At 44.0% G+C, this 26,716-nt stretch overlaps 1 protein-coding gene across 3 annotated transcripts in view; it reads left to right on the forward strand.

Moving 5' to 3' along the window:
* The window catches only part of GSTCD (glutathione S-transferase C-terminal domain containing), a 128,524-nt gene that overhangs the window by 145 nt on the left and 101,663 nt on the right, over window positions 1-26,716 (forward strand). The window contains exons 1-3 of one of the 3 annotated variants that reach the window (XM_075929688.1): window positions 21-194; window positions 22,009-22,440; window positions 24,412-24,888. In XM_075929688.1, the coding sequence (XP_075785803.1) occupies window positions 22,030-22,440; window positions 24,412-24,888 (888 nt within the window). In that variant the 5' untranslated portion in view covers window positions 21-194; window positions 22,009-22,029. Of the gene's footprint in view, window positions 1-20; window positions 195-10,396; window positions 10,440-22,008; window positions 22,441-24,411; window positions 24,889-26,716 lie in introns of those variants that run through there. The other 2 variants (XM_006119312.4, XM_075929687.1) reach the window with 2 other exon arrangements.

The raw sequence follows: 26,716 nt of genomic DNA on the forward strand, positions 1-26,716 counted from the left end.
GGCCTGTAGGGCCGCGGAGCCGGGCCCGGGGATGCCGGGGCCTGGAGCGGGGCGAAGCCTCCCCGAGACTCGGGGACGGGCGGGCGCTGGGGATGCGCGGTGGCTGGGCACAGGGCCCCCGCGATGAGGCAGCTGCTGGGGAAGCGGGGTGAACTCGGGGCACCCCAGGAACTGGCAGCTGCGGAGGCCGCGAGGTGATCTCCGGGGCACAGAGACCGCAGCGTGGGGCAGGTGCTGAGGTTATGAGGTGCAAGCTTAGGTCAGAGGGGCTGAAGCGTGGGGCAGGTGCTGAGGATGTGGGGTGTACCCCTTGGGCACAGGGGCAGCAGGGCAGGTGCGTTGGATGTGGGGTAAAGACCTTTGTGAGGGACAGTTCCTGAGCTCTCTGTTATTGGGGGGGGGGGAGTCACTCACCTCAGGCCCCTGAGGCATTCCCCCCTCAATTTCTCATTTACTTTCCCATGGGTTTTGCTAGTGTAGGTGTGGGGAGCTATCCTCCACTTTGTGGGAGAATGACGGGCACCCTCTGTATTACACAGCTAATACCACAGCCCCCCACTCTGCAAAGCAGAGACCTTTGTCCATGCTGTGAATGTAACAGCCCCCATCAAGGTATTTCAGCAGAGTTTTAATCCCTGATCTTAAGCACTGCAACACAGATCACCATTATGGGAGATAATGGAGACTCTCCACTACTGGGTAGTCAGTTACCTTCTATTAAACAAGGGGAGGATATATAGAAGATAGGGACACGCTCCTTGCCATAATAGTTAAGTGATCCAGACATGTTCGTAAATAGCATTCAGTGCAGACTTATTAGCAGTGAACAAAGAGGGAAATCACAATTGGTTTATGAACCAAATAAAAGGGTGTCATTTAGATGACAATTGTTTGCAATTACATTTGGAAAAAAGGAAGATCTTTGGGAACATAGGCATCTGCCGTAATGGATCAGACCAGTGGCTTTCTAGTTCAGTTTGCTGTCTCTTAGAGTGGCCAGGGCCCTATGCATTGGAGCAAAAGGCAATAAATCCAAAACAGAATAAATATCCTGCCTATGGGTGTTCTCCAAACCACCATGAGATACTGGTTGTGCCATGATGCATCTATTTCTTATGAACTTTCTAATGTAACTGGATGTTTTCATCCTTATAAAAATTCAGTTATTTTTTTTAAATCCCTGCTAAGATCTTGGTATCAATAGTATCTAGTAGCAAAGAATCTGACTAGTTATACCTTGGGTACTTTTAAAATTGCTGGTTTTCAGATTATTTCAAAAGCTTCAGAGGGGTAGCCAACTTAGTCTGTTTATTTCATTGTTCGCTTGTTTTCTTTTTATCAATAGGATTAGGATGGATTCTCAATGCACCTTTTTTATACCTTTAATCTGTATACCTCTATCTGGTTTCCTTTCTAAAATAAACAGCCCCAATACTTTTAGTCTCGCTTCATGTAAAAAATATTTTCCATTTAGTTGGTCGTTCCTGTGAGTTTTTTCTGAATGAGGGTTCACTGAAAATTTTACATGGAAACTTTTTGATAGCAAGCTGACATAAATGGAATATAAACTAGATATCCTGCATCTGATGCCTTAATACCACAGCTATTATTTTTGCTGTGCTACATATTTATTGGAATAACCATTACATTTATCAGTAACGTGCAGTAACACATGCTACATGAAAAGAAACATTGTCAAATGTCCAGAGTTGTATTTTTCTATAATACAACAAACAAAACCTTTTACAGCAGTAGTCTCCAACCTTTTAAAGCAGTGGTCCCCAACACGGTGCCCGCGGGCGCCATGATGCCTGCGGGGGCATTTGTGTGCGTCTGCCAAATGCTCGGGGCTGGCCTGGCCCTGGGCACGTGGCGCATGCATGGTGCCGGAGCCGGCCCTGAGCGCATGGTGAGCGCCGGCCCTGGGAGCGCTGTGGATTGGCCGCCCGTGCTCTGGGCGCGCAGTGCTGGGGGGGGCGCCAGCCCTGGGCGCACGGCGCTTGGGGGGGGCGCGTGGCGCTTGGGGTGAACGACCATGCCCCCTGGCGCCTGGCAACCTCAAATGGTTGGGGACCACTGTTTTAAAGTATGAGATCACTTTTTGAATTTAAGTGCAATCCTAAATACCTTTGCCCCGCCTCCTTCGTGGCCCTGCCCCTGCTCACCTCACCCTTCCTTCCTCCCCCATCCTTTCGCCTTTTCATCAGGCAGGGGCAGCTGGTCTTGGGCTAAGGGATTTGGAGTGAGAAGGGCTCTGATCCTGGGGCAGGGGTTGGGGTACAGGAAGGGGTTCAGGGTAAGGGTCTGTAAGGGAATTTGGGTCTGGGGATGCTCAGGGCTAGGGCAGGGACTTGGGGTACAGTACAGGGTAAAATACTGGAACAGGGATTCAGAATGCAGGTTCCAGCTGGACACTGCTTACCACAGGTGGCTCCTGGATAATGGTGCAGTGGGGCTAAGGCAGGCTCACCCCTGCACCGTCCCTGCACCACTCTCCAAAGCAGCCAGCAAACTTCCTCCATCCCAAACCTTGTTGTGCCCCCACCCCTGTTCTGTGAAGATAGAATACAGCAGTGGTCCCCAACATTTTGGGGCTGCTGCGTGTCCGGGGGCGGGGCCGCTCACGTTCCATGCACAAGGGGCAGGGCTGTGTATGTGCCGCGCACCAGGGGCCAGCACCAGCATGTGCCACTCACCCGGGGTAGGAGCTGCCCATGCACCAGGCGCCTGGGGCCGGCACCACACATGTGCCATGTGTCTGTGGCAGAGGCTACCCATGCGCCAGGAGCCAGCCCTGGCATGTGCCGTGCGCCCGGAGGCAGGGCCGGCTCAGATTGTTCCGTGGGCACCGCATTGGGGACCACTGGAATACAGGGTGGGTGAGGGGAACAGCTCCAAGGCAAAGGGCAGGAGATGCACAGCAGTGGTGGGAGGGGCAGCTGAAGTGCTGCACTTGATAGCCTCTTGGTCAAACCAGTCAAGATCACCTGTCAGAGGCTCCAAGATCTGATCTTCTAGTTGGTGACACTGTTTTACAGAAACTAAGCACAATAGAAATGTTTTCATTTTTTGTTTGTATTTTTCTGGAAGCATTTGTTTTTAAACAAATAAGTTCTCTGTAGTGTAATCCAAATGTGTAGCATACTGAAACAGACATAATTGATATTGAGCCCATGTTGGAGAAATTTTAAGAAGTAAACAGCACAATTAGTTTAAATGAATTGGATTTTTAACATTCTTTTAGTTCTAACCAGCTAAGCTACCCTTAGTTCCATATTGTAAACAAACACATTTATTTACCTATCTGCTCTTTAAGATGTGCAGTAGAGCTGATGCTGTTAATTGTATTGCAGCAGAGGCACTAGCTACAGACCCTAAGTGAGGCTAAGTTGGCCCCTCTGCTGCCAGTGGCTGTGGGCCCACTCTGGCAGCAGCAGAGGGGCTGGCATTGACCAAGGAATGACGGGGGGCAGGGCACAAGTGCGAAGAGGCAAGGTGGCTGCAGAGCTCTGTGGCTAGGGGCCAGGAGTGCAGCCCTCCGGGAGCACATCAAATTCTGTGGCTAGCAGTCTGGAGGTCAGACTGGTGTCTGTGGGGGTTCTCCCTCCCATTGGGCTGTATTCCTGGACCTGGCTGTAGAGCTCCAGAGCTACCCTGCCTCTTCCCCCGTGTACCTCCTCTCTCCTGCCTCTTCTCCTTGTCCTTCCCTCCCTAAGCTTAAATGCTGCAAATGAGAGGGAGAAGAGCTGCTGAGCTCATGACCCCCAGCTTTTCCCCATAAGTGTTACAATCTGAGAACACCAACAGGGATGCCTGACCACAAATGTTGTTGGATGAGGGAAATCTAGATTATAGAGGTCCAATCTATAGAATAGAGTAAGTGGCAATCTCTGTCCCAAAGATTTTCTCTCTCTGGGTGGGTATGTCTAGACTACATGCCTCTGTCAGCAGAGGCATATAGAATAGGCTACCCGACATAGTCAGTGAAGTAGGGATTTTAATATCGTCGGCACAGCGTGGCAGTCAAGATATGGATCAGTTGACGGGAAGCCTTTGTCAACTGCTCCTGTAAACCTCGTTTCATGAGGCATAAGGGAATGGTTGACAAAGGTTTCCCCTGTCGACCGATCCGCATCTTGACTGCTGCGCTGTGCTGACAATCAGCTAATCCGGCACAGTGCGGCGGCCATTTTCATTTTTATAAAGCTGGGGATATTTAACTCCCCGCTTCATTGACTGTGTCGGGTAGCTTATTTTACATGCCTCTGCCGACAGGCATGTAGTCTAGACATAACAGCTGCGTCTAGATTGGCATGATTTTCCAGAAATGCTTTTAATGGAAAAGTTTTCCATTAAAAGCATTTTTGGAACAGAGCATCTAGATTGGCATGGACGCTTTTCCGCAAAAGCACTTTTTGCGGAAAAGCGTCCGTGCCAATCTAGACATGCTTTTTCGCAAAAAAGCCCCGATCGCCATTTTCGCGATCGGGGCTTTTTTTGCGCAAAACAAATCTGAGCTGTCTACACTGGCCCTTTTGCACGAAAGCTTTGTGCAAAAGGGACTTTTGCCTGAACGGGAGCAGAATAGTATTTCTGCAAGAAGCACTGATTTCTTACAGTAGGAAGTCAGTGCTTTTGTGGAAATTCAAGCGGCCAGTGTAGACAGCTGGCAAGTTTTTCTGGAAAAGTGGCTGATTTTCTGGAAAAACTGGGCCAGTCTAGACACAGCCAACCGGTATGTCTATGCTGCAATAAAAAACCTGCTGCACCAGGTCTCGTAGCTTGAATCAATCGGGTTGGCTTGCAGGGCCTGGGCTGTGAGGCTAAAAATTGCATCGTAGATGTTTGGGCCTGAGCTGGAGCCCAGGCACCTTTTGAGAGAGGTAGATCTCAGAGCCTGTACTCCAGACTGAGCCTGAAAGTTAAACTGTAAATGTTAGCACTACTATTTGAGTCTCACAAGCCCAACTCAACTGATCTGGGCCAGCTTTCAGCTATGCCACTGGTCTTTTATTGTCGTGTAGACATATCTAAATTAATTCAAGGGAATGGAGGGAAGGGAGAAGATAATATACAAGCAGAATGAACAACATGATTTGAAAACATATTAATTCTGTGATTTAAAAAAAATGTTTAGGGGTTGGGTTTTATAAGGCAAATGAGCTGAAAGTCAAGACAAAAGGAAGGTGAAAGAGTATATAGGAAACAGAAGGAAGAAGGGGAACATAGAGTGCAGGTACATAAGGCTAATGTGAAGAAACTGTTCAGGAGGAGCTTGATCAAGGAGCCTGAACAGGGGAAAGAAAGTTAAACATTTCTGATGACATCACTTGTGTCCAAAGCATGCTGCAGCTGTTTATAAGTTGTAATAGTATTGAGAGAATGATTTTAGGTGGATGGTTAAAAGTTTGGCTGATGTTACGGTCAGGATGACCACTGTCTCAATCCTACAACTGGTTCTGTGAGGATGGCATTTTCAGGATTGGAGTACATTTTTCCTTATCTATGTAATTCCGTGTTCCTCAACACGGCGCCCGCGGGGGCATTTCTCGGCGCCCGCCAAGTGCTCAGGGCTGGCTTGGCCCCGGGCACGTGGCGCATGCACGGTGCCGGAGCCGGCCCCGGGCGCGTGGCGCACTGTGAGCGCCGGCCCTGGGGGCGCCACGGATTCACCCCCCACGGCGCATGGGGGGGAGAAAGTGCTAGCGCCGGCCCCGGGCGCGCGGCGCTTGAGGGAGAGGGGAGAGAGAGCGCCAGCGCCGGCCCCGGGCGCGCGGCGCTTGGGGGAGAGAGCGCCGGCCCCGGGCGCGCGGCGCTTGGGGGAGAGAGCGCCGGCCCCGGGCGCACGGCGCTTGGGGGGGGGGGGGGGAGAGAGCGCCGGCCCCGGGCACGCGGCTCTTGGGGGAGAGAGCGCCGGCCCCGGAATGCGGCTATGGGGGGGGGGTGCCCCCCCGGGCGCCCGGCGGGCGAACGGCCACGCCCCCTGGCGCCCAGCAACCCCAAATGGTTGGGGACCACTGATGTAATTTAATATATACATGTGATTATTAAAACTGAAATAACTTTAGAAGTCTCATTTACTTTTCACTATTAATACTATTTATATTTTACATTTCTTTTGTCTAGGATTGTGAGAATAGGCAATAATCAGTTTCTCTTTCTAGTTAGGATTTATTTTTGGTTTTCGTGCACTACTAAGAACACTTACATTGCATTGCAAACACTGCTGATATTTGTTCAAAATATTTTTTCTGCTGTTTTCTTAAACACAAGTTCAGGAGCACATTTTTCATAGTTTTAATTTTTTCATAAGAGACATACATTTTGGATAAAATTTGATCTATTTCTTAGAACCTTTTTTATGTTTCATTATTCATTAAACAATGAGAGAGGCTGGACCACAGAACCCACAAGTCCCATCCCTATGTCACTTGTTGACACTTAATAAATATACTCTGCTTCTTTACAGAAATACGAGCCAAATATAATTTTATATAATGTATTGAATAGTTTTGCAGGCCTATGTGAAAGCCCATCATGTCTGTTTAACAATTATTCTGTCAGCTTAGTGTAACATGCTTTTAAACTTCTTGCGCTAGAGGAAATGTAACAAGTTCCATATTACACAACAACCAAACCAATCTGAAAGGAAAAATGTTATCAGCAAAAAATTCCTTCCTTTTCTTAGTTCTCTTCACATTGCCCCCTTCTGATTTTCAAAGAGATGACTATTGAAAGTGCATATCTAATCCCCATAATTATTTCCTCTGTCCAGTTTCACTTACATTTATTATTATTCAACACTGTTAAGAGACAGACAAGGGAGATTTAAATCTGGAGAAGGAGGAAAATGCTAGGGAATGAGCAACTCCTTAGATCACCTTAAGCATGTGGGTTTGAATAACACGAGGCAAGATATTAATGCTTCCAGCAGGAGGAGCCAGTGAAACTCAGCATGGCCCTAATGCAGTGGTCACCAACCAGTAGATCAGGATCTACTGGTAGATCTTGGAGCCTCTGACAGGTGAACCTGACTGGTCTGTCTGGGAGGCTATCAAGTACCAGCCCTTCAGCTGCCCTTCCCCACACTGTCCTGCTGCTCCTGCTCAGATCTTCAGAGCTGCCCCTGGGAGCCTCCTGCTTGTTGTGCAGCGTGAAGGAGAGAGAGGCAGGGGAGGCACTGATGTCACTCTGTCCCCCTTTCCCATACCACATCTTCACAGAGTGAGAAGGGTGGTGCCTCAGCAAAGGGGTGAAGCAGGGGTTTGGCCTTAGAGAAGGGCTAGGGCAGGGATATTTGTATCTGAGATAGATCCTGGACTGACTTAAATTCAAAAAGTGATCTTGTGCTTAAAAAGGTTGGCAACCACTGCCCTAATGTTACTTTAGAAAATTAACTATTGCTGCAGTGAGTATCAGCAAGTATAGACCAGGATAAACAACAGAAACAATGGTTTTCTGAAAGGATGCTGAACATGGATTGTACTGGTCTATGCATGTAGGTAGGTCTTCTGGTGTAGGTTTATGTGAATGACTATATTTTAAAGCATATTTAATGTGTCTTTGTATAGTTTTCATGTACAGTTGTCATTTTAAAAACATAAGATGAAGGCAGTATCCTTATCTATAGAAACTGCAGTGTTACAAGGAGAGAGGAAAATGCCCTATTGGAGAGAACAGTTAACTGGGAATAAAAAAACAGCCTTTTGAACATAGCAGGTGGGTTTGCATTCAGCACTACCATCTGTCTGAGACTGAATGAGAAATTTCCTAAATAAATGTTTGAGGTAATGAATTGTCTGTTTCATGATGAAAAGGTTTTTGATGGCTAGGAGAGTGAGAGCAAGAGAAACCTGTTGGATTAATCTAAGCCTTCAAATTTCAAAGATGAATGCAAAATGTAACTGAGACACCAAGATGAGCATATTATTGTGCGGTTGGGTCAGTTGAGTGTGAAAGTTAGCAGTTAGAAATTATACTGCATCTTTCTGAAAAGTGGTTTGTGTAAGCAAGGGTGGGAGGTTTTCCTAGCACACTACTCTATACAGGTAGTCCCCGAGTTACGCGGATCCGACTTATGTCGGATCCGCAGTTACAAACGGGGATTTTCTCGCCCCGGAGGACTCGAGCGGTGGGACGCCTGGTCCCGCTGCCCGCCTTCTCCGGGGCGAGAAAAGCTGCTCCCTGTCTGCCTGGTCTGCTGCGGGAGCCAGCAGACCAGGGAGACAGGGAGCAAAGCGGCACAGGACCCAGGGCCGGACCCGCGGCCGCTTCCAGATCAGCGGCTGAATCTGGATTCCAGTTCCGACTTACATACAGATTCAACTTAAGAACAAACCTACAGTCCCTATCTTGTACGTAACCCGGGGACTGCCTGTAACTGGAATTGTGATAGATAATCTGCTTGTAGGAGTTGGAGGTTTGTTAAAGATGAAGCACAAAGGATTTTTTCTACAATTGGCTTTTTGCATTTTTTCCTTTTTATGGTATGTAAAGAAGGCCTGAAAAGCTTTTTGTTAAAGTTTTTTCCCTTATTTTTTATATTAGAGATATCAGGCATGTCTAATGCAGTCTTCCCTAGCTATGCTGCATAACCCTCTGGGAAATCTTAGGGATGTTTATTGAGAGTTGTAACACCATAATTGAAAAGGCAAGGAGGTTGAATCTTTAACAAGGCTCACTTTAGTTGTGATTTTAATCACTGAAATTATGTAGCTGTAAACATGAAAAACAAAAAGCATAAACAGACTGACTAAAAATCTCTTCCTTCTTCCTATTGCTAAGATCTGTATTGGCTCTTATGAAGTTACCATTTCAGTAGTTTTTTGGTCACCATAGAGTCTTCCAGCCTTACCATGATCTGAATGTTTTATATGGAAAACAAAAAGAATTAAATTAAACATACCTGAAACATCACTTCAGACAATCCTTACACGTAATAAAGGAACAAAAATAAAGGGCATGAGCACAAATTCCTCTCTTCTCCATTTAATGCAGATTATCTTTAAATCTGGTGGAGGTTTATGATGATCTGTCAGTAGTCGCTCCATGTAAAGATAGTCTTGGTTGAGCCAAGAAAAAGACAGAAACAACCCAAATGCTCTGTGGTGACCTAATATATCTTTAGGGGTGTTTATTCTTTTTCTCTAACAAATTGTTTTGAAGATTTGAGCTTTACTTACATGCATGAGCAGGCATGTTTATTTTTTATTTGTTTGTTGCATGATATAACGTTCGAACTATATTTTGAAAATTAACTCTGTATTAAGATTTTAAGGACTGGAGCAATTTTATGGCATAATGCTTTCTCTCTACTGGAAAGACATTTTCTACAGCATAGACTGTGATAAGGTGTCTAAAAAGGTATGAGGGGTTTTTTTTCCCCTCTGTCAAACATTCTGGAGAATTTAACGTTTAATTGGAAAACATTTTCTTAGCCTCTCAGGTGGCAAAATTATCTTTCCAAATATGAACCATTAGAGTGTTGTCTTCTCTGCAGACAGAGAAGTTTGAAAATCTCCAAAATAGCTCTAAGAAATGTTATGTGCCACTGTTCAACTCAACAAAATGTTGATGCCTGATGACACATTAATATCAATATTATTAATTAATTCACTGTTGATTATTTTAAGAGAAACATCCAATTACAGTAAAACTCCAATAGTCTGGCATCCAATAGTCCGGCACTCCTGATAGTCCGGCATCAAAATGGCAAGAGCCTAGTGAGTGAGCTTCAGCAAAAAATGAGTCACAAGGTAACAGCGGCAGCAGCTGAACTGAGCAAAAAGGGTAAAAAAGGCTTAAAAAAACTAAAACATTACAGTGTACTGTATACAGTATGTACAATAAAAAGAGTTAAGAGCACTTTATATACAGTATATAATGTATACAGTGTATATATATATAACCAGTTTATAGTACCTCTTGATAGTCCGGCATATCTGATAATCTGTCACCACCTAGGACCCATAGGTTCTGGATTATCGGAAGTCTACTGTACTGTGCTTTCTCTCTTCATATGAATGTTGTGGGGGATGAATAAAAGAGTGGCTACCTTCAGCCTATTGGTGTTAAAGTCTACAATTGTAAGCAGAGAAATCCTACAATAGGTTAGGCCTTCCTCTGCCTGACTCTCAGCATCTGAATGTACCCTCTGTCTAAGCTTTTGTCTAAGAAGGCATGTGTTTTTCCTTGCTTCAGCCAGCAACTGCTTATCATCTTTTCTCAGCATAGTCTCTGATACGGCTTCCTACTTAATGTAGTACAGTGAGAATATACGTTTGTGATAGAGACACATGGAACAGCTGAGGACAGAGCAAAAGGCAAAGCAAGTTCTGTTAAGGAGCTTGGCTATGGGAGAAGAGGATACATTGTGGTAATTCTCCCTTTGATGCAGGCCCAGGGAAGAGAAGAGAAAAAGTTCCGGATGATGAAAAATGGTAAGGCCAAGTGTGAAATTCAGGATTGGGAAATTATATTATTTTTTAGGTGCTGGCAGTGTACTTTGCACTTTGTGCATACTAATATTGCAATTCCAATGGAGTTTACATCTTAAGAAAGACTTAAGATAGAGGTGGACTAGAAGAGGTGTTGAGTATTGAAAATATCTTTGTTCAGTTTTTTGTATAGTTTGGGGGGATGGAAAAGAGAACAGTCTAGAGGCCAGCATAGTTAAAATGGTGTAAATGTGACAACAGCAGAGTTACTTTGCATTAGTGTAACTACAGTCAGATTCTGGCCCTAGGAGGTTAAGCTGCTCTAAACAATTCTAAAAACCTGAAATTTTTTTGGCGGGGGGGGGGGGGGGCTGTTGTGAACAGAGAGCAATATACTGTATTGGCCTTGTCTAGGCTGTTCCCTACTCTGGCACTCTGAGTGCAGATGGTGGGGGCCCACAAGAGACCTCAAAATACCTTGCCCTATTGGCTTCTGTCTAAAAGCTTCCCAAGGTCACAGATTCTCTGGCCTTGGGAAGTAGCTGCCACCACCAAGTGAAAAACCCCTTTCTTCCTGAACCAAGGAAGAAGCATTTGGGACTTCTTCCAGAGAAGTACTCCTAAGCATTTTTACCACTGGAGAGCTTGGAATAAAAAGAGAAAACAAACTGCAATTTCTGATAGCTGACCTCCCAGTCTTAGGCATGCATACACAGACCTCCTTTGCCTTCCAGGACACAAGAGTCAAATCATAGCCTTAAAAAAGGTGATTTTATTAACAAAACAAAAAGATATATTTGATAAATCATACTTGGTTGGAGGGGTTTTAAAACAATGGAGAAAAGAATAATTTAAAAACAGAGCGAAATCCCATCCCTGGAATACAGCTTAAAGTTACAACGTATGAGGGGAGGGATACATGGGCTTAGCACAGAGAAGTTTAACCAAACAACAGAACAAAGGAAATAACCTGATCGCATCTAAATAGGAATTTCCATATCTGCTTATGATCTGTGCTTTAAGGTCCAGTCCATTTCCATGCCCAGTATTCTTTGTAGGCATGGTAGTTCTGCCTGATTTAATTAATTTTGTTCCCTCAACTCCTGGCTTAAATTCACACACAGGAAAAACAGCAGGCAGATATCCCTTTCAATTGAAATCTCAATACTTTCTCCCATTGGCTTTCCTGGCTTCCTGCCAACACCCCCTGGCTACTTGAGTTTAACCCTTTAGTCATCAAATGCTGGGATGTTCAGAAAAGACCAGCACTTCTATCCATCACAGTTCTAACTGGACTTAATTAAGAACATAATTTGTTCCACTCCATAGAATGAGTTTAATACTGCTGATCTATCTGGTAGCTGACAAAAGGGTTAAATGTAAAGCAGTATATCTCTGTGTCTGCCATTGTTTCTTGGTATATTACTTTCAAGTAGATTCTGTTTAGCAGATCCCAGGAATATTCTAATGCTTCCATTATAATACAGTAAACTTCCGATAATCCGACACCTTTAGGACCCAGGGGGTGCCGGATTATCAAATATGCCGGACTATCGGAAGGGGGGGGGCTATGAGAGGTCTGGGGTGGGTTGGGGTGGGCTGATCCTTGGTGTAGCGAGACCAACCCGGCAGCACCCCAGCTGCTCTTGGCGCTACTGGACCAACCCAACAGCATCCTAGCTGCTCTGCCCCAGGTGTCCCCAAGTCAGCCGCTGCTTATACTGATCAGCAGCTGACTCCAGGAAGTCCAAGGCAGAGCTGCTTTGCCCTGGGCTTTCTGGAGTCAGCCGCTGGTCAGTTTCAACAGCAGCTGAATCAGGACACCTGGGACAGAGCAGCTGGGAGGCTGCGGGGTTAGTCCCCGCAGCGCCGCACCTCGGGGCTGCGCGACCAACCTGGCAGCACCTCAACTGCTCTGTCCCAGGCGTCCCAATTCAGCTGCTGTTGAAACTGACCAGCAGCTGACTCCAGGAAGCCGGGGCAGAGCAGCTCTGCCTTGGGCTTCCTGGAGTCAGCGGCTAGTCAGTTTCAGCAGCAGCTGAAATGGGGACAGCTGGGGTGCTGCCAACTTGGTCCCGCAGCCCTGAGGGGCAGTGTTACGGGACCTACCCGGCGGCACTCCAGCTGCTCTGCCCCCAGCTCCCCCGATTCAGCCACTGGTCAGTTTTAGCAGCAGCTGAATCGGGGAAGCTGGGGGCAGAGCAGCTCCAATGGTCCGGCTGCCTGGAGCACTTCCGGGTTCCTGATGGTGCCAGACCATCAGGAGTGCCAGGGCATCAGATGCCGGACTATTGGAGTTTTACTGTACAGGCAGTCCCCGAGTTATGCGGATCCGACTTATGTCGGATCCGTACTTACGAACGGGGCTTTTCTCGCCCCGGAGGACGCGGGCTGCGGGACCGCCCAGATGCGCCGAGGTCCCGCCGCCCGCATCCTCCGGGGCGAGAAAAGCTGCTCCGCGTCTCCCTGGTCTGCTGACGCGGAGCAAAGCATCTGGGTGCTCCCACCGCCCGGGTCCTCTGCAGCAGACCAGGGAGACGCGGAGCAAAGCCGCGGAGGACCCAGGCGGGACAGCGGCGCATCTGGGTGCTCCCGCCGCCCGGGTCCTCCGCGGCTTTGCTCCTAGTCTCTCTGGTCTTTTGGGGGGGGCCCCCCCCAGAAGACCAGGGAGACGCGGAGCAAAGCCGTGGAGGACCTGGGCGGCGGTACCGCGGTGTGTCTCGGTCCCGCCGCCTGCGTCTCCATGGTCTGCTGGGAGGGGGCAGCTAGTGCGGCCCCACCCCCCAGCAGACCAGGCTTTTTTCGAGGATGCCTGTGGTAGAGCAGCTGGGGTGCTGCCGGTTGGTCCCGCAGCGCCGCTCCTCGGCGCTACTGGACCAACCCGGCAGCACCCCAGCTGCTCTGCCCCAGGAGTCCTGATTCAGCCGCTGCTGATCAGTTTCAGCAGCGGCTGAATCAGCACGCCTGGGGCAGAGCACCTGGGGTGCTGCCGGGTTGGACCCCGCTGCGCTGAGGTGCGGTGCTGCGGAGACCTACCCGGCAGCGCCCCCGCTGCTCTGTCCCAGGCGTCCGAATTCAGCTGCTGTTCAAACTGATCAGCGGCTGATTCCAGGAAGCCCGGGGCAGAGAAACTCTGTCTCCGGCTTCCTGTAGTCAGCTGCTGGTCAGTTTCAGCAGCGGCTGAATCTGGACGCCTGTTCCTACTTAAGTACAAATTCAACTTAAGTACAAGCCTACAGTCCCTATCTTGTACGTAACCCGGGGACTGCCTTTATATAGTTTTAACGTGTTCATTTGTTCCTCAAGCAGGACTTTTGTGTCACATTAACCACTAGCCATCAGCTTTTACATTTTTTTCCATCCCAATGCCTCATCCCCTGCATAGTGATTACAGTTTGGAGTCTTTCCTCCAGCAGAAAAAATGAGCAAGTGAATCCTCCGCTGTTTGCCTGATGAGAAGTACTTTGGGATGAAAAGACATACACATTATTCCTTGAGTCTTGATTGTTGGATTTGGAATGTCAATATTGTAAAAGTTTGTGATTAAGGGGTGAAGAACTGCTCACAAATTTGGAATGGAAACATCAGCAGATTTTGCTAAAAGGATTTGCAGCTTTATCTATAACATTAAGAGCAAGCACTATATCATAATTTACTGAGAAAATCTAGTCTACAGTAGAATCAGTAGAAAAACCTGTAAGAAGAGTTGTAGTTTATAAGAGGAACTAGAAGATTTGCCCAAAGTTGGGTGGGTCCTTTAAGTTAAATAAAGTTTTGTTTGTCTTCATTTAAATCATTGTTCTGGAGTGGAGCCGCTCCCAGTGGTCATTCTGCAATAAAACTGTTCCTTCTAGAAGACTTGCCCACCCCCTTCCATTTTATGAGAAACAATCAGATTCACACACACCCAATTGTCCTGGCACAACCAAAACCTGGCCTTGCTGTAAGTTATGATAAGAGAAAGCTGCATACCAAATTTGGTGGTCTGAGCCCTTACCCTGTAGAAGGCGTTCTTGAACAAATGCACTCATGGACGCACATTTCTAAAATATATAGTAAAAAAGATGTATCTATTTGATAGGTTGAAATAACCTTGAAAGCAGAGATCTTATTCATGCTTTTGCATGACAAATTAAAATAATCCAAATGCACACAAAACGAATTTAAAAATTCTTGCAACATATTTTATATGAAAAGCATTGACTTAAAATGCCAGTAATCAGGTAATTCATAGCTAAGACTGATTCTCCTGGATGGATTCTCCATCTTTTGTTTTATAATGCTCCCCACTGAATCATTCTCTCCCCAGAAGTGATTCTAATATATAATCTATGTTGACTTAACTTCTTTGGCTTTAGAGAGTGGGTATGTGAATGGTTAACCAGAAATCCTTACCCTGACCGGTTCTGGTTAACTGCTAGGGGCTGGAGCAGCTCTCTGCCCACCAAGGTCAGGGGGTTGTTCCAGCCCTTCTGGGCCCACTGTAGCTCCTGTCCATGGCAGGCCTAGCCCTCCTCCTCCCGGCCATAGCCTTTGTTCACTGTAGATAGGGACCCATGCTTCCACCCGCCCTACCCCCTTATTTGTTTAATTAAATGGGATTTTATATCCCTTTTCTAGAGTTTGTTTGACCCTCATGATTTCTGGGTTTTTTTAAAGTGCGTTTTTAGGAGAATTAATATTTATTTATTTATTTTATTTGTTGTGCCCTTTTTTGCTTGGCAGGTATATTAAGCTAAGGGAAGATTCAATGTGAATGGTTAATCTTGATGAGCTTCATATATTTTAAATGAAGTGGTGTTATCCGTTATTTTAAAATACTTGTTGTTCCCTTTTTTGCTTGGCAGGTATATTAAGCAAAGGGAAGATTCAATGATTTCTTGATGAGCTTCATATATTTTAAATGAAGTGGTGTTATCAGTTATTTTAAAATACTGTAATACATTATAACCATTGCAGTAATCTGGATTTTTACTTTTAGTCCCAAAGGTGGTCTAGAAATATGTTCATACTTAAGTCCCAGAACAATAGTTTTGGTTCAGTTATAATGATGTTCTTAAATGGTATTTTGACTCCTACATATCCATTAAGTCTCCCTCCCTCCCTCCTCCGTGTATGTAAAAGACAAACCTTTTTATTGTGGAAGCAAATAATTACAGCACATTCATGTATTTGCTCCAGGATTTCTTAATAACTTAGATAATTTTTTAAAAGACTAGTATTGGTCCAGAGTCACTTGCTTTCTATACAAAACATTCATAATAGCATGTTTTTGTAGTGCTAATATTCCTGTCTCCAGTTATGGTGGTATTTGCTTCTAAAGTTCTTCCTTCAAAATACTGCCATCTAGTGTCTAAAGATTGCAATATGAATTGTGATTTATAAGGCAATTGGATGGGAATTTTATTAAGTGGTGGTGCAGAACAATTATTACATCATAATTCTTAAACTGCCTAGAAATAGTGTAAGATTGATAGAGGAAACTGACTCTTGAATGAAGTATTAAGGAAATTGAATTGATTTTGTTTCATATGATGACAAGAATATTAATATGAGACATGAGTACTATTTTAATTAAATCAAGCTTCTCTTTAAATGACTTGTGTGCTTGAGATGCACACACATAGGATACTTGAGGTGCATTCAACTTATCTGTTTTGTTTGCTCATACCTTCAGTGAATGACCCTGAATTTGTAGTGTAGAAACTAATTGATCTCTGAGACACAGATCTGTGCCTCAGAAAATCAATTGCAGTATCTGATTTTAAAAAAATGCATGGTAATCCTGTGAGAGCGCTACTATATATGTATTGATTTTTAGAACACCTTTTCTCATAACTGATAAGTTCTTACTTATACATTTTTAAGAATTCCAAATAGTAAATTGCAGAAAATCATTCAAAGGCTCATGATTGATTGATGTAAATCGTTTTGAAAAAGATTTAAATTACTGATTTTAGTTGATATTTAAATTCAGTGGGAAGGACACCTTGATTTTAATAATTAATTTTCACCTTGTTTTGCTGTTGTAGTATTTTCCTAAAGAAATATTGATTCTCATTGATTGGTAGCCATTGAGACATGTTGAATTACAACTAGATTTAGTCTTTACACTAACTTTGGTTCTTTTTTTGCTAACCAGGAGAATGCTTGATGTCCCAGATTTTTAAAGGTATTTAGGCATTGCTTAGTTCAGCATTTCATTGTCCAGATCTCATTTTCAAAAGTGATCTAGGCACTTATATGCCTAAGTTCCGTTGACCCGAGTTATACATCTTACCATACATTCATTTTTTTACATTTTTTGTTATATTAGAAAGTAATGAATGGTGCATTTATCATTTATTTGATGATTACATTTTTACTCATATTTGTGTAAACCTGCATTTTAATTTTTTCTTAAATAAAATTACCCGAGATATGCTGGCTACGTGTGAGGGCCTGGGGGAGAAGTAATAGATTTATCAAACAGTTTTAAATGCAAAATTTAATTGACTTATTAAATGGGAAGCATTATGTCTAGTTAGTGATTAGAAGTACTTGTTTCTGGCCATCATGCCATTCAGGTTTTTAGAATTAATAGATTCATCACCTCACATAATATTTTTATTCATAGATTGGCAGAAGAAAACAAATATGGGCCTAAACTGATGGTTGTAATTTAAGTATAGGTTGTTGTAATGTACAATTTAATTATAAATAGGTTTGCTTTGAAAAAGAAAAATATATGTAATTGAAAATCTATGTTTGTATTTTTAATGATTGAATTAAGAAAACCAATGTCCTTTTGTCAGGAGGAACCCCAAAAGGACACACATTCAGTACAAATAAAAAAAAATAATTATATCACGATCACAGGTAAGGCAGAAGTAGATGTGTGATAATAATCACAGCAAATTATTTAGTTTTCTAATTTATGCTGCTTCGGAGCAGTCTGGATTAAAGGCCTGATGCTGAAACTCACGAAGATCATTCTCTGACACAAAATACGATGTCTACTATGAGTGATGCTGAGCAATAGACACCTATATATCCACTTGGGCAACAAAATCAGTTTGCCCTGTCAGGGCTAATCCCCACTCTGGCACTCTGAGTGCAGAAAGTGGGGACCTGCAAAGACTTTAAATATACAGGCAGTCCCCGGGTTACGTACAAGATAGGGACTGTAGGTTTGTTCTTAAGTTGAATCTGTATGTAAGTCGGAACTGGCATCAGCCGCTGCTGAAACTGATCAGTTTCAACCACGGCTGAATCTGGACGCCAGTTCTGACTTACATACAGATTCAACTTAAGAAACCCAGGCGTCCCCAAGTCAGCTGCTGCTGAAACTGGTCAGCGGCTGATTCCAAGAAGCATGGGGCACAGCAACTCTGCCTCGGGCTTCCGGTAGTCAGCCGCTGGTCAATTTCAGCAGCGGCTGACTTGGGGACGCCTGGGGCAGACCAGCTGGGGTGCTGCCGGGTTGGTCCGGAGCGGCACTGCGGGACCAACCCGGCAGCCCCCAGCTTCTCTACCCCAGGGGTAGGCAAGAAAAGCCTGGTCTGCTGGGGGGGGGGCACTAGCTGCACCCCCCCCCAGCAGACCAGGGAGACGGGGGTGGCGGGACCACCCAAGTCCTCCACGGCTTTGCTCCGTCTCCCTGGTCTGCTGACCTGGGAGATGCGGAGCAAAGCCACAGAGCACGCGGGCAGCGGACCAGGCGCGCCGCGGCTGTCCCACTGCTGGCGTGCTCCGTGGCTTTGCTCCCCATCTCCCTGGTCTGCTGGTCAGACCAGGGAGACGGGGAGCAAAGCCTTGGAGCACGCCTGCAGCAGGACAGCCCAGGCGCGCTTGGGTTGTCCCCCTGCGGGCGTGCTCCAAGGCTTTGCTCCCCGTTTCCCTGCAGACCAGGGAGACGGGGAGCAGCTTTTCTCGCCCCAGAGGATGGGGGCGGCGGACCGCGGCGCATCTGGGCGTCCCGCCGCTCCCGTCCTCCGGAGCGAGAAAAGCCCCATTCGTAACTGCGGATCTGACATAAGTCAGATCCGTGTAACTCGGGGACTACCTGTACCTTGCCATTACAGGCACTGGTTACAAAAACTTCCTCCAGAGTCACAAATGCATAGATTTGGGGAGGGGGAGGGAATGTCGCTGTCATCAAGTGATTTTTCATCCCTAAAATCTGGGGCAAACACTTGAATTCTCCCCCCAGGGGTACCCCAAGCTCTTCTGTTAGAAGAGAGCTTGAAAAAAGAAAGACAAACAAACTGCAGTCTCTGGTAGCTGACCTCTCAGTCTGAGACATGCAGATACAAGCAGACAGACCAACCTCCTGTCCCTTCTAGGACACAAGAATAAAATCATTAGCTTAAGAAAGTGATTTTTATTACAAAACAAAAGATATACTTGATAAAGCATACTTGGTTGTGAGATGTTACAGAGCAACTAAGGAGAACAAATTAAAACACAAAGAAAATCACTGGAAATAATGCTTTGATGATAAATGGGGAAGGGAGGCATAGATTCACAGAAAGCAGTTCAAACCAAACCAACAAATAAACAAAATACCCTGATCGTGACTAGATTCCCTTTTTACTTTTACTTTATTCCAGTCTTTTCTTGGTTCAGTCCACTTCCATGCCCCAAATTCCTTGATGGCATTGTAGTCCTGCTTGCGTTTAAATCATTCTGTCTCTCTCAACTCATAGTTTAACTCTCCCACCCAAATAAGGCAGGCAAGGAAACTATATCCATTTCAAATTTCAACCCTCTATGTCGATTAGTTCTCCTGGACCCCTGGCCAACACCCTTGCTAGCTACCCTTGCTGAGTTTAACCCCTTAGTCACCGGATACTGGTCAGCACTCCTCCTATCAATTACAGCCCCAGTTCCTCAACAGTGAATAAGGTTCAGTGTTCATGTCGTTGCTTTTCAGTATTTACACAAGCAACATGCTGCAACTAAGTCATGCAGATTTGCATATGTGGATGACCCTAACCTGGCAATGCAAGCAGATAAGTTCAGACTGCCTTGAATAGGAACCTAAACACCATGAAGGAATGTTTCTGGCAATAGAGTCTCTAGCCAAATCCTCATGAAAGTAGTCCATGCATTCTATCTTGATAGAAGGAATGCTAAGCACACACTGAAAGTTACCTTCTGAGGTTGGGATATAAAGGTTTAACCAGTAAGCATTGCCTTACCAGCATATTTACCTGGGTAACTGGTTAACCAGCACCCAGATAGGCTGGAGAGCCCCCAGCGTGGTGCCAGACCCCACACACTTAGCGGTGCAGCAGGCACTTAATTGGCTAAACCTATAGTTTAGCTGGTTAATAATTTACATGGGATTTTACATTCCTATTCTGTGACAATACTGCAGCATGACCCCACTTCAACCTATCTTGGAGTGAAGCTGGACTACATGCTAACCTTCCATGACCATCTGAAGAAAGTAGCAGACAAGATGAAGACAAGGGTCAGCCTGGTTCCAAAACTGGCAAGCACAAACTGGGGAGCATCAGCATCAGTGTTACATAGCGATGGTTCCCATGTACTCTGTAGTCGAGGATAGTACACTGAATATACCAAAAGTATCCATATTCAGCTTGCTGATGTCCAAGTAAACGCCGCAGTGTAATGCATTGCTGGAACCCTCAACTTGATCCTGGCACCTTGGCTGGCAGTGCTGTCACGCATTGCTCCCCCATCCATTCATTGCAATGCCACAACCATTCATAAATATCAGAAGATTGTGGAAATACAATGTCTTCCCATCCATGAGGACCTTAATAATGCTCCTCACCACTGCTTGCAGTTGCACAAGTCTTTTTCGACCCATGCATTTAATCTTCAACAATGCAACTTCCTCCCTCATGAAACTTAGAAATCCTAATGGAATTCACAAGAAGTCACAAATAAATACCTCAAGACAGACCCAATGTGGAAGATCCCTGGCTTTGATCTCCCACATTTCCTTCCCAATTCACAAATATGAAGGAAGCATTATGTTGTGAAGATTAAGACTTTAACAGGGTTCAAAAAAAGAGTTAGATAATTCATGAAGGCCAGGTCCATCAATGGCTGTTAGTTGGGATGGATAGGAATGGTGTCCCTAGCCTCTGTTTGTCTGGAAATGGATGACAGGGGAGGGATCATGTGATGATTACCTGCTGTGTTCACTCCCTCTGGGGCATCTGGCATTGACCACTGTTGGCAGACAGGATACTGGGCTAGATGGTTCTTTGGTCTGATCCAGTATGGCCTTTCTTATGTTCTTATTATGGGTGTAAATTCCTGTTTAATTGATTAACTGGTTAAACATATAGTTTAAGTGCTTAAACAATTAAAAAGGGAGCAGGTGGGGGGGTTGGAGTGCCCCTTCTCTCCCTCTGCCCCACTGCAGGCAGCAGTTTCACCAACCTGGCTGGAGCAGCCTCTGTCCATGACAGGCCTCCATGGGGCTGGAGCAGCCAATGGCAGGTGGGGAGCTGCTCCAGCCCCCTACGGTTCACTAGATAAGCATTCACATCCCTAGGAGGCATAACAGCAATACCATGCTACTCCAGATGCAGTTATCTGGCTTAACCGTCTAAATGTAAAATTACAATTGTTGGTCTACATTTAAGTCAGTTATACGAAGGAGAAGAAGGGGAGAAGAAAATTAGCTGTTAGCCCCAGGCTGGGACCTGTACAGAAGGACCATGCAAACCTGGGAAGGAGGGATAAAAGAGACAGCTGGAACCCTGTCTCCTGGGTGCAGGGTTTCCAGCCACCCTACTTCCATATCCCGCACGTGGAGGTGGTGGGGCTCTGTCAGCTCCATGGTGGCAGCAGCAGTGCAGAAGTAAGGGGAGCAATGGGGCACAAAGTCTGCTGTGAAAAGTTATGTTGACAAACATAATTTTTTACATTACTACCTGCACAATTATTTCTGTGCTGGTGGGGTGAGGTTCAGAGCTGGGCAACTTGCATGCAGCCACAGCTCTCTGTTCTGACTTCAGAGCTTCATGGTGATGTATGTATCTGGGCAGGAGTACATTAAAAACTACAAACACAAAAAAGGGGTACCCACTCAAATATGTTTGGGATCCATTTCTAGATCCATTTCTGACCAGTTACTCATTTCAAAGTTCATGATCAATTTGAGTTTTCATGACAGAATAAATATTCTCTCAGGCTTTGGTGTGAGTATCCATTGGCATATCACTTCCACAGCAGAGAACAGATTAGTTAAAATGCAGAATTGGTAGCTTAATACAGTGCCTGTTCCACACTGAGGTTTGAAAGTGCAAGGTCATACATGTGAGTAGATCTGTGCACATACAGTTGGGATTGGGAGCTTAGTTTTTGAGTCTGGGTGGGGCTTGTTTGTGAGATGTTGAAAATAAATAAATACACATCTTCAAGCATTTGCATCAGAGGGGATTGTGATCCACTTGCTATTTGAACTAGCAAATATATAAAAGAACACATCTCAAGTTAAAACCACCTCTTTCAAACAGGTGCAGTGGTCATTATTTCAACTCTTTTTTAGAAAAATTAGTAAATGCTATATTCTTTATGAATGTTATTGTTCTGACTTGTGTTTCAGGTACTTCAGCCCAGAAGGAAAATGAAAGGTGGTTTTACTGAAGAGCACCTGTACTTGGCCTACTCCCATCAGTTTGAAGATTGCATCATTCCTCTCCACACTTCAATATCCTTGTTCTTGCTGTCCTACTGTGACTGCAAATTATTTAAAGTTTTCTTAGTGCCTGTTAGTGACAGTACAGATGACCAGTTATTTGACAAAGCACAACTTTATGACCTAGAGGTCCACTTTATTTCAAGATGTCAACTCCCTTTGGTTGTCCAGAGCTGCTGTTTGCCTGCTATAGTTGAAGAAAATGGCAAATTCTGTCGAGCTGGTCTTTCTGTTGTGTTGAGGCACATAATACAGGAAATACAACAGGTTGATCCATCAAAGAAGTTGGTTTTGGAACTTTTGGGGTTTAAAAAGACCTGCCTAAAGGCCTGTGCTGAAGTGAGTGCATCTTTCTCTGTTACATATTTTAATGTAGATTAACAGTAAAAATTGGGTTTTAAAGTGGATGTCTGCTGGAATGTCCAGTTGGGATATTTTATCATACTGTTTCCTGTTGCTAGTACAGCAGCACACTGTATTGATTCTGGCATAATCATAGAATAATAGAACACTAGAACTGGAAGGGACCTTAAGAGGTTATTGAGTCCACTCCCCTGCCCTCACAGCAGGACCAACCACTGTCTAGATCATCGCTGACAGGTGTCTGTCTAACCTACTCTTAAATATCTCTAGTGAGGGAGATTCCACAGCCCTCCTTGGCAGTTTATTCCAGTGTTTAACTACACTGACAGGAAGTTTTTCCTGCTGTCCAACCTAAACTTCTCTTGCTGCAATTTAAGCCCATTGCTTCTTGTCCTATCCTCAGAGCCCAAGGAAAACAATTTTTCTCCCTTCTCCTTATAACACCCTTTTAGATACTTGAAAACTGCTATTGTGTCCCCTCTCAGTCTTCTCTTTTCTAAACTAAACAAGTGAATGCTGGTCATTTATAATAAAAACAGTCTACATATTTAACAGAATAAGTAGCCTTAAAATTAAAAATATGAACCAGATCCTCAGATGGTATAATCTGGTGGAGTTTCATAGAATCAGTGGAGCTGTACCATTTTAGACCCATTGGACCACTATATGTTTAAAAAGAAATTCAATTTACCTTTTACCTGCCATACTCAGATTTCAGGATTGTATGTGAGAGCTGGAGTTATATACCACCTATAAATCAAATCAGTGAGTTGCATCATTATACATAGGTGTTTAGGATTACATCAGTTCTTCAAAGATAATTACAGAATCCTGAACTAAGGCCTTGGAAGGTGTGTAAAAGAGAAGATAATATTGAAATCTAGTTTCATAATAGCAAATGTCCAGAACCAAACTTATGGGCTACTTGTGCTAGGAAAGACTTGACCATTTACAACTCGCATCACTCTAGTTCTGATGTTTAAAAAGTTAAATGTAAAAACAAACCAACAAAGTCTCTTTGTTTTTGTACCATAGAAAGTAAAAGCCACTGTTGTGCAAAAAAAATCCAACAAATGAAAATCCAATGGGAAATGTAGGTAAAGGCAGAACATGTTTAATGAAAAGCCTACTTAGAACATCTCAGAAAGGGAAGTAATTTATTTTACGCTGTGAAACTCTGTAATGTCATTGAGAAATTCCATGTAGCCATTTAATTTTTCAATATGAATATTACCTACACCACTTTATGGAAAATATCTGCTTACTTGATCACCACTTTGAAAAATAATGCCTTCTTAAACTGTTGCTAAATGTATTCTGTCATAGACTACCATATAGTCTTTAATATTGGTCAGTCCATTGACCTCATTTCATTCCAGTTAAATTGAACAAAATCCCTTAGATGTGGCCATGTTTCTCTGCAGCACATTCCTCAGCCCTCCTTGGCAGTTTTGGACCAATTGGACCACATTTTGTGACATTAATTTGTTCTATCACCATGAAATATCTTTCATTCCTGTTCCTCAAAACAACAAATACTACTCTTGCTTATGAAAATACTAATATAAAATTTATTGATGCTTATTCTCAACCCTAATGCCAACAAAAGACATTTAGATTATCATGAATTCCTTTTATGTATAAAATTTAGTTTCTGGATTGATACTGGAATTTAGTCTATTAATGGTTTAATGTAAACTAACAAAAGCAAGGAAATTCAGAGAGCTTAAACTTCATCCTATTTGACTAAAACAGTATTGCATGTATACACACACAGAGACATACCCATGGAATTTCTGATATGGATGTGGCATGTATTAAGGAAGGAGTTTCAGTCTTTCCATGGAAGCTCTTTACATTATTTAAGTCATGCCCTTAATTTTGAATGTCTGCATTATAATCCAAACAGATCTAGTGAAATTGTGCTTGTTTGTGTTTATGTGGCAGGTAAGTCAGTGGACAAGACTTTGTGAGATCAGCATCCCTCAGGCTGTTGAGAACTTGCTGAATGCATCTCCCCATCAATATGAGGACATTCCATCTGAGGTTTTGCTTTTTGAGAAGAAGCTAAGAGAACCTGTCAGAGTGCACAATGATGACAAAATCCGAAGGCAGAAACTTCAACAGCAAAAGGCAGGTGATAAGACTGCAGCACCCGCCATTGCTAGAAGAGCAACAAAAAATCTTAGCCCGGAAGAAGGAACAGTAATGGACATCCAGGAGCAAGAACTTGCAAGCCTGGAACTGAGAGTAGCTTTCTCAAAGCTAGTTGTGCAGGAAATACCTGTTACAACAAGCAGGGAGCCCTCTCACATCAGAAAAACAAAAACCTCTGATCTTCCACCTCTGGAGCACGTTTTTGCTGAGGGGCTTTATTTCACTCTGGCAGATGTAGTACTCTTGCCATGCATCCATCAATTCTTGGTAAGAAAATAACTTCTGTAGTTAATAAATAGTGTCCATATCTGGTAAGAGTCTGAAAGGTTACATAACTACCTGATATAAGACATAGTCAAGCCAAGTATTTACTATATAACCCTACATGACTCAAAATAGTTCCCTTTAATTGTTTTGTATGTGTGTCACAGAGAATGAAGAGTTTTCTCTCTCAATAACTCAAATGTAAAATATATGAGACAGTTGTTGGTAATGTGCCAGATGGGTCCCATACATTTACAATTAAAACATACTGAAATATACTTCTGGAATACAGGATATATCTTTTAATAATTATTTCAAGCACTTTAACTGGCCATTTATTTTTGTGCTTTGTGTGTCTTCACAATTGGCTGGGACTGCTAAAGCAGAGTAGAACATGACTTCTATTTGAAACTTAGTGTTATTTGGTGTCTAGCTCCTTTAAGGGAAGATGCGGCCAGCCGTACTTATGCTTGGGGATGTGAAGGGTTAATTGGTGCGACTGTAGCAGCTCCCAGCTTGTTGTGGGCTGGGTGCTGCTCTAGCCCCACAGGGGCATGTTGTGAACAACTGCAGTGAAGAAGGTTGAAATTTCGGACTCTATCCTAGAACCAGAGACTTTAAAGATAACTTGGAAGGAACTGGAAACTGAGACCAGGATGGGCTAGAGAGGAACCAAAAGTGGGGAAAAAGAGAAATTGAGGTCAGAGTGACCCAGCTAAAGGACATGAACTGCTGAGAGACAGAAAATCCTGTGAGGAGGACACTGAGTCAGGGAGTGCTGCAGAGTTACACATGGCCAGTAAGGAGCAGGTATGCTCCATGGCACTCAGGCAACAAGCTGTGACATCCCAAACAATAGCTTCTTCCATACCTGAAGCATCATACTAAATGAGAGGGAGAAGCAACAGGAAAGGTGATCAGTTGTAATCCAGTCTGAAGTATATTGCAGGTGAGAGCACTAAGTGAAAGATACGAGAAGTCTAATCTGGGGACCAAGAGGAAGGAATTTATGTTTACGTGGGAGTGGGAATTCGTCACTGTGTCGCTTTCAGATTCCGGAAGACCCATCACAGAGCAATTCCTGAGTACTATTTTAAATGTATGTGGATTCCCAAGCTAAAAATTTGTTAAACTGGATTTATGTTTGTATATACCAAAAGCTTAAAGGGTGAAAAAACCCTTAGTAAGATAATATCATACTTTTCTCAGTTATTAATAAATTCCAAGTTTAAAGTTACTCATAAAATTAACCACCATCACTCCATGTGCTCAAATAATCTTAATTTTTCCCTGCATGCTCAAAATATCTTCATATCAGGAGGTACTCCTTTACAGGCAGTCTCTGACTTATGAACAGGTTATCTTCTGAACACCTGGTCATAACTCGATTTGGTTGTAAGTCAGAAATACCCTTAAACGCGCTGCCCCCGCAGTTTGAAAAACTTGACGTATATGGTTCTTAACTTGAAAATATTATAATGGGGTTAATGGGAGGTTGGCCATAAGTACGGATGGCTGTAAGTCGGTGTGTTCATAAGTTGGGGAGTGGCTGTATTCAACAACACATATTTAGCTCATCCATAACCAATAGCATAAATCTAACTAGAATATTTTCCACTTGTTAACTGATTCTAGACTCTTGTAGCATTTAAACCTAAGTAACAGAAGAAGAATAAAAATATTGTTATTTATTTATTTATTTATTATATTAACTCCTAAGGTATGTCTACTCAGCAGTGATATTTTGGAATAACTGATGTTATTCCGAAATAACATAGTCTGCGTCTACACTACAAGTAGTTACTTTGACATAATGTCAAAACAACATCAA

This window comes from Pelodiscus sinensis, chromosome 5 (assembly GCF_049634645.1).
Source record: "Pelodiscus sinensis isolate JC-2024 chromosome 5, ASM4963464v1, whole genome shotgun sequence".
NCBI classification, from domain to species: domain Eukaryota; kingdom Metazoa; phylum Chordata; order Testudines; family Trionychidae; genus Pelodiscus; species Pelodiscus sinensis.